The sequence below is a fragment of the Phalaenopsis equestris genome, unplaced genomic scaffold, assembly GCF_001263595.1.
Source record: "Phalaenopsis equestris unplaced genomic scaffold, ASM126359v1 Scaffold001030, whole genome shotgun sequence".
NCBI lineage: Eukaryota > Viridiplantae > Streptophyta > Magnoliopsida > Asparagales > Orchidaceae > Phalaenopsis > Phalaenopsis equestris.
In genome coordinates this window covers 10,418-18,881 of record NW_018165469.1, presented here as the reverse complement: position 1 = coordinate 18,881, position 8,464 = coordinate 10,418, and the positions used below count along the sequence as shown (strand labels likewise).

At 36.0% G+C, this 8,464-nt stretch overlaps 1 protein-coding gene across 2 annotated transcripts in view; it reads right to left on the bottom strand.

Annotated features, from left to right (window-relative positions):
- LOC110032798 (protein GAMETE EXPRESSED 2-like) overlaps nt 1-8,464 on the bottom strand; it is a 25,489-nt gene that overhangs the window by 12,751 nt on the left and 4,274 nt on the right. For both annotated transcript variants that reach the window (XM_020736553.1, XM_020736554.1), the window contains 4 exons: nt 5,535-5,855; nt 1,402-1,608; nt 1,003-1,094; nt 789-930 (listed from right to left, as the gene is read on the bottom strand). In XM_020736553.1, coding sequence (XP_020592212.1) covers nt 789-930; nt 1,003-1,094; nt 1,402-1,608; nt 5,535-5,855 — 762 coding nt within the window. The remainder of the gene's footprint in view (nt 1-788; nt 931-1,002; nt 1,095-1,401; nt 1,609-5,534; nt 5,856-8,464) is intronic.

Genomic DNA, 8,464 nt, shown 5'->3' with positions numbered 1-8,464 from the left:
GGAAAGAGTTCAAATTGCATAATTATGCCCTTCGCCGACAAAGCATACAAAGATAAAAAAACTATGCTTTTCAGGGTAAGCATAGCGCATTAATTTGATGAATAAGCTAACCAAGCAAAATTTACATACATACCACACAATTCTTATTTTACTTTTAAAAAAATTGTCATGGTGATATTTTTGATGTGATATTAAAGATTTGAGTGGTATATATGCAAATATGAATTTTAAGGTGTTAAATATGTAAATACATAAGGATTGTGGGGTATGCATGTAAATGCCCCATTAATCAATGGTCTATTAGCAAACTAGCTTGAAACCAAAAAAATCAACAGTATAAACTAAAAGCAGATAAGTCCATTTTAAATATATATTAGCTTTACACAACTCAAAAAAATAAACAATAAACGAATTGAAATGTATAAGACAAATTCCAGCTAGTCTATAGAAGCAGCCTTATTCACAATAGAAAGGCTTCGAGATGCCACATAGCTTCAAATAAGGTTTTTGTTGAACAACATGAGCAGCAAGAGTCAAAACACAAGTACATTATCGAGCATACTAAAATTTCTTAAATTTTGTGGTGAATGAAAATACAAATAAATTGATGTTATGACATGCTATATAATAAATGTTGCTGCAACAGAAGTCTCACGTAGACATAATTTTGTTGTTGTAATGAAGAAATGTTCAGTAACCATCGTGATTAAGGAAAGCAACCTAAATTTAAACTTTGTTACGCAGAAGAAAGGTGCATCAATTGAAGGTTTCAAAAAGACATATTTTACCTGGCAATACTTTCATGGAGTAAGAAATGGCATCATTTAATGGGATATTCCCACAGGATAGCCTTATCTCATAGTCTCCAGATTTTTCAGGAATATATGTGATGCCAAACTCGCTTGCCTGAACAGTATATTTCCCAATAAACTACACATAAAATGTAAAATATTAGAAAATTTGGGATGCAATAACAAACTATAACTATATGGAAATCCTTACAGTTCTATTCCCTTTAGATGTCGTCAAATGTACAAATCCTGAAGTCCCCATCAAAATATCACTTGGTGTAGAAACTGGGCCGCGATATGTCCCTAGCATGTTATATGCCCTTTAGATTGACTCTTAGACATAAAAAGGAAAGAAGTACCAAAATAATCCCCTGACTATTTACACGAAGCCATTTAATCTCAGGGTCTATAAAAGAGTGAAATTAGACCTCAGGCTCTTCTAATATCAGCTGAAAAAGTTCCCATGATGAACTATATTAGCCCCCTTTAAAAGAGTTTAGGGTCTAAATTGATAATTTTATAAAGACATGGACTAAAAAGACTCCTGACAAAGAGTCAGGGAACCATTTTGACACTTTTATCGAAAGGAAAGTGTGTTTAGAATTCTCGCCATTAAAACTTTTCAATGGATGTATGATAGGTCGGATCATGATGTTAAAATTTCTACTACGAATTTCTACATAAAGTTGTTCTGCCTCAACTGGAGAAGGATTCGTATATGCATCCTCCAAGTAAACTGTGAACCATGACAATCTACCAGCAACAGAACTAATTAAACCAGATCCATTAGCGAAACTGTTTAATCCATGGCAATTACCTAATAAGAAGCCATAAACTGAGTGAGGTGCAGATAAATTTTGTGAAAAATATTAATAAATAGCATAGCATGTGAGGAGAGTTGACAAGAAAAAAAAAGGGAATTTAAATATATAGCACACAATTATTATGTATTTACATATTTCATAGCAAAAGTTTCATATTTGGGCAAGCACTTTCTTTGGTTCTTTAAACCTATGCATTAAAATATATATTTCAATTTTAAAAAGTGGTAATAGTGTTATTTTTTATGTGATATTAAAGATTTGAGTACTATGCGTGTAAGTATAAAAGTTTAGTGTGACATATATATACATCAGAATTGTGTGCAAAGTATGCAAGTGCCCCCAAAAGAGCTTAATCCATCCTGACATAAGAATCGGTAAGGCATACCAGAGAATAAACTGACAAAGAGGTTGCTACACTCGAAAACATGTTGTAATCAACTTTAGATGTGACAATGAAAAGACCAACATTAGATCAAAGAATGCATAGTCTATAATTTAAAAGTTCAATATAAGATAGTGTTATGGGTAAGGATAATGATGATGATTAAGATATAAAAAGGATTATTTGATTTTCAATATAAGATAGTGTTATGGGTAAGGATAATGATGATGATTAAGATATAAAAAGGATTATTTGATTAAATTCAACTACCATTAAGACACATTATGCATGGGTTTAGTTCACATCTAATGGATGAAAAAAAATAATGTTAGTAGAAATACTAAGTGGTTGACCCACACTCATAGGTTAAGTTATTGTGCTGAGAATGGATATGAACACCAAGGTATCTGGGCCCCAACTTTAGCGCCTTTTGATTTAGTCTACTTTGGTGGTTCATACAATTTGTGGATATAATTAGATGTTTAACCATTTATACAATGGTTGAGCGAAATTCAAGAACAAATAACTCTTATTGATGTGAGGCTATGGGTATGGCTTGTTCTCGATCTAGCTTGGCTGGACCGGCCAGTCCTCAAGGGGGGGCCACCGCCCATGCTCCACCTTCATTTCCTTTTCCTCCTATTCCCCCTTTCCTTTTCCCATCTTTCCTTCCTAGTACTTGCCAATTCTAAATTTCTAGTATTTTTGTTAGTCTTTGCCTATTATGAATTCTTCCTATTATAAACATTGCCTAAATTATGAATTCTTATTATTTTTATTCTCTTCCTTATTTTAAAACATTGCCTAAAATAAATCCTAAGCCTTGTTATTAATAAGAGGTGGTGTTCTTGGAATTTTTGGAATTAAGTGATTTCTGAATTCAGATTACCGCCGCTGGTGTTATTCCTTTTAAAGGTTATATATGAATGCGACGAAGTGCTTTAGCTATCCCTCATCCTAGGTGGTGACCGTCTCCAAGAGTGGTGCTCCGATTGTAGATCGACATCAACAAGGCATTTATCTTATCATATTTTTGTTTCCCTGTTGTCATGTCAAAATCCAGCCACCACAGCCCCCTCTTCCACTGTTGTCAGGCACTTTCTTGCTCCTGTTCAGCCACCTTCTTGCTTTCGTCCAGCCACCACGGCCCCCCTTTCATTGTTGCCAACCCTCATCCTTCCCCGAGGACTCCTTCCAGCTATTGTCTTCCTCATCGAACACTTACCAACAACCCTTCCAGCTTCTCCCTGCCCCTGATCGGCCCTCTCAGTAGTCTTCCATCCTACTGCCCCCTCTGTTTTCTTTCCAGCAAGCCGCTGGTCCTCTTCAAATTCTTTTGGCCACCTCTCTGACTCCTCCGAGTAGCCAGCAGCCTTCTCGGCCTTTTCCACACGGCCGCCAATACTGTTGTTTCATCCTCGCCTTGTACCCGTCAAAGAGAGTTGTTTCTATTTTATGTTATTGTCTTTTCCTTAATTTCAACAATGCTCATTGTCATTTACTGTTTACATGTGCTATGTTATTACCTGTTGAAGAGTCGTCATTGTAACTTTTGGAGTACCGTAATAATAGTTGCAATTTTGAGTTTTGGTTTGGGTTTTTCTTGGTTTGGGTTTTTCTCCGATATCATTTGGTATAAGAGCTAGTCCAACTCTAGTCTCATTCTACGGCTTTCCTAGCATCCGCCTCTATGCGAGCCACCACAACAAATTTCTTTTTTTTTTCTCTTTTCTCGACTTGTCATTCTTCTCTTTTGTTTCTCTTTTCTTGTTTTTCTTTGTTCCACAGTTCCCAAACCGTCAATCATGTCGGCAAGAAGAAATATCTCGGAATCTACCATGGAAGAAATATCTCGGAATCTACAAAATCCAGCCACCACAACCCCCTCTTCCACTGCTATCAACCACCTTCCTGCTCCTGTCCAGCCACCGCAACCCCTCTTCCACTGTTGCTAGCCCTGTTCCTTTCCTTAGGACTCCTTCCAACTGCTACCTTCCTCATCGACCACTTACCAACAGCCCTTCCAGCTCCTCCCTGCCCCTCACTGGCCCTCCCAGAAGCCTGCCATCCTTGCTGCCCCCTCCAGTTCCTTTCCAATAGGCATCGGTCCTCTTCAACACTTTCAAACCACCTGTCCGACTCCTTCAAGCAGCCACCAGCCTTCCTAGCCTTTTCCCGCGGCCACCAAAAATGTCGTTCCATCCTCGCCCTATCCTACCTGTCGCAAAGGGTTATTTCTATATTATGTTATTGCCTTTTCTTTAATTTCAACAATCCTCATTGCCATTTACGGTTTACATGTGCTATGTTAATTCTTGTTGAAAAGTTTTCATTATAACATTATAGCGTCCCGTAATAATAGTTGCAATTTGAGACGTGGTTTGGCTTTTCCTCCAGTATCACGTATAATACCTCCAAATAGTTAAATGGACACTTCGTGCATTATAATTGATGATGTTAAAAGCTTTTGTTTTAAGGGAAGCAATATCCCACATAAAGAATACTAAGAAAAAGAAAGATAGCTGAGACACATGAGACCTAAACTTAGACCCACATCACATAATTGAAAAATATATTAGTATAAAAATATCTAGTGGTTCACCCTCCTTTATAAGACTCTAGATTAAAAAATTAATCTAAATACCAGCGTGTCTGACCCATCTTTGCTCCCCCTTCGGTTCACTCCAAAACACCTACTTCTTCAACAATTGTTAAAGTACCTATTTGGCGAGCAATAACATCATAGGACTTATTAGGGTCAATGCTTCATAAAAAATGTCTAACATGAGATGGAAAAAAAATCATATAACAAACTCACAAAATTTACGGGCCACAAATCCCAAACATTTAACAATTATTTACTAGTTTAGAGTAATTAACGATGGAAATGAATGTTGCAAGGGAGCAAGAAACATATCACAAACTCGTTGAAAACATAAATGCAACCGGTAAGATTTCGTTGATTACATAAAGACCTATTGAATCCATGCTCCAGCTATAGTTGGCAGAGCAGTTACCATGACTAGGAAAGCCCTAATGAACTTAAAAGCCTTCAAGGGCGTAATATCAATATTCAAATTAATTAAAAAATCAGACCAATTTACATAGAAACCTATCAAACCACTAATTTCAGTGTTTAAGTGAATGATTGCATATTTTTAAGCCACCCAATAAAAAAAGAGAAATTTACATACAAACCACACAATTCTTATGTATTTACATACCTAACACCCAAAGTTTGATATTTACACTATACCTTGTAATGATGGTGGTATTTTTAATGAGATGTAAAATATTTGAGTGGTATGCATGTAAATATGAATGTTTAGGTGTTAGAAAAGTAAATCCATAAGAATTGTGTGCTATGCATGTAAATGCTACTAACAAAAAGCCCAAGCCCAATGTATTACGTTTAGACAAGCTTATTAACAAATGAATGATTGCATGTTTTTAATTCTCATTAATTATCAAAATGTTAAAAATGAAGAACCCAAAACTATCAAATTGCATAATGGTACTAACTATTCATGAAAGTACCTACAAAAACTGTGTAAGGCAAACTGTAGATGCTTTCGTTCAACTTAGAATTAAATATAGTTATCATAAAATCTCCTGGTTCTGAAACAGCAAAAGAAACCAATTGAATTCCATAATCCACCTCCTGAAATGACAAATCTCCCACTGGAACTGACAATCCTGTAGCCTTCTGTACTACTTGAGCATCAAACGGATAGAAACCTGGTACAAGGTTCCCAAATCGATCATTCTGGTGTACGAATATCTGCAACTTTGAGAAAATCTGCAAGGAGTTTATGTCATATTTCCATTTGGCTATGCTACTAGTAATATTGAGGGGTCCTGTAAATATAGAAAAATAGTGCAATGTGAGGGAGTAATAAATCCACAACATCCCAATAATGCTGAACAATCAAGCATCAGTGGCCAAAAACTCATTCCTGAAATTTCTGGGATCTATATATTAATCTCCATGCATGCATTTTTTGAGAATTTCATCACAGTTTTCATTTGGAAATAAGGTAACAGAGCACTTAGCACAGATAAATTAAATTTCAATTCATGTAATGGTTAACGAGCCTTATCTGAACATTTAGACCTAAAAAGCAAAAGAATCTCATGGAAAATATTATTATCTAAATATTCAGATCTAAGAAGTAAAAGAATTTCATGGAAAAACATATACTGATATAAATGTGCGAGGTTGGTAAACTAAGTTTAACCAGAAGAACAGCAATGAACAATGAGAACAATGTAGATGCTTCCAGTTCGGTTAAAATTGAAACACAGAGGCTCTTGGTCGAAAGCATCAAGTGTCTCGATTTAGGCCACGTAGCTTCTGATTGCCCAAATCAATGACTAATTACACTCGTTGAAGACGTGCAACATTAAAATGGTTAAATAAAAGAATATGTATCCCAAGAAAATGACAACGAAGAAAATATGCCAAAATCAAAAGTAGAGAACATGTTGTATACAGTTGGAGAACTGCTCATTATTAAAAAAATGGTGAATGTGACCAGCAAAAAAAGTTTAAGAGTGGATAAATCAAATCTTTCATACATCATGTACATTCCAAAACAAGTAAAGCATTGTCATCACAGACAAAGGATGATGTGAGAGCAACATTTCCACTAAATGGTGAAGAAGTTGAACCTTCCAAAGCAAGACCATCTCAGACCATACAAACTATCTTGGTTTTAAGAGGAAAACAGCAGCAAAGTGACAAAGAATTGCTTTGTGCAATTTTCACTGGGCAAGAAACCGATACGACATGGAACCAAAATGAGTGAATTTACGAGAATTAGGTGGGAAGGAAATCAAATTAGGACTAATTGATTAATACCAAAGCAAATAAGCAAGATACAAGGGTTATCTAAAATTCAAGAGGTAGATCGTCTCTCCACAAATCCTAGACACTGCTAAAAACACAAAGCCAAAAGATAACTACAACAAAACAAAGCATAAACCAACCCTAGCTAATTAGACTAAATAAATACTTCCTGAGATCCATTCAAACATTCCTCTCAAAACTTCTCTTGATTTCCATCCTCATGTATGTGATTAATGGCTGTGAATCGGGTCTTCCCTGAACCGGCTCGTCAGCAGCCAGTTCTGTCGCAAGAGCAACCGTATCAGAAACTTCAAGTGATATTTTGTGATGTTAGTCCAATGGATAGTTATTATTTGTTATGAAGATTGTGGTAATAACACAGCACTTCATTCAAGATGAGCACAAGAATGCTTCCACATTGGAGCATAATGGAGAGTGAGTGGTAGTTATGTCACTAACTAGTGAAGTTGAAGTAGTCGTGGAGGGCACGGTGATGTCCAAATCTACATTCATGAGGACAATGAAACAATCAAATTATGCATGTCTCTGCGGTTCTAGAAGAAAATTAAAAGGATGAGTTTTGTACAAGATCCAACCATTGTTGCGACAATATCGAGAGGTGTTATCGGCCACCAAACTCCCTACAAGTTTGTCTCCTATGCAAGATGTGCATAACATGATCAATTCATTCGAGGGACTTTTATCCCACAATAACATATGCACTGAATGTAGCAAAAGGAGCATGAGAATTACAATGAGTAGTGAAAGAGTTCCTGCTTCCAAATACCAATATTGGTTTATATTTTTCATCAACTTCACTGGATTTTACTTTACTCCAAGTCTGATTTGTGATTGTTACCTAAAAACAAATTTAAAATGAATGGGAGATGATGTTCAAAACAAGAGATAAGCTACATGAGTGGATGGTGAAGCCATTTGCCCTCTCCAACACAACAAACATCTTCGAGTGCCTTATGGTGCAGGTTGGTCGGCCATTCATTGATAAGTTCACATTTTCTAGTTACACCTTGGAAGAACATTCGTAACACCTGCAAAAACTCTTTGAAGTGCTGAGCAAAAAAGAACTTTATGTCAAAAAAAAAGGCTCTATTCTTAGCTAGCAGGATTTCACTTTTTTTGGGTACATTATTTCTGGTTAAAAATCAAGCTGTATGGATTAAATATCACAAACTATTTTAAACTGGCCAACTACAATGTCCTTTTTTTCAAATTTAAAAATCTTTTATGAATTTATGTCTATTGGCATTTCATCAAGCAATTTAGTTTAGTGCCCAGTCCCTTGATGAAATTCCTTCAAGGAGGCAAATTCTTGTGGACGCAGTAACTTCGAATCTTTTATAAGTTGTTGAAAACAATTGCTAAGACTCTTATGTTGGCTCTTCCAAATTTCAACAGAATGTTTGAGAACGAGTTTGATTCCTATTATGTGAGAATAAGGATTGTTCTTAGCCAAGGTGGACATCCAATTGCTTTCATTAACGAAAAACTGAAGAAATTGCACCAAAAATACTCCGCCAATAACAAAGACTTTTACACCATCATCAGGACTCTGGAGCATTGGAACCCCGACACCAGAGGGAAGGAGTACATCCTGCAT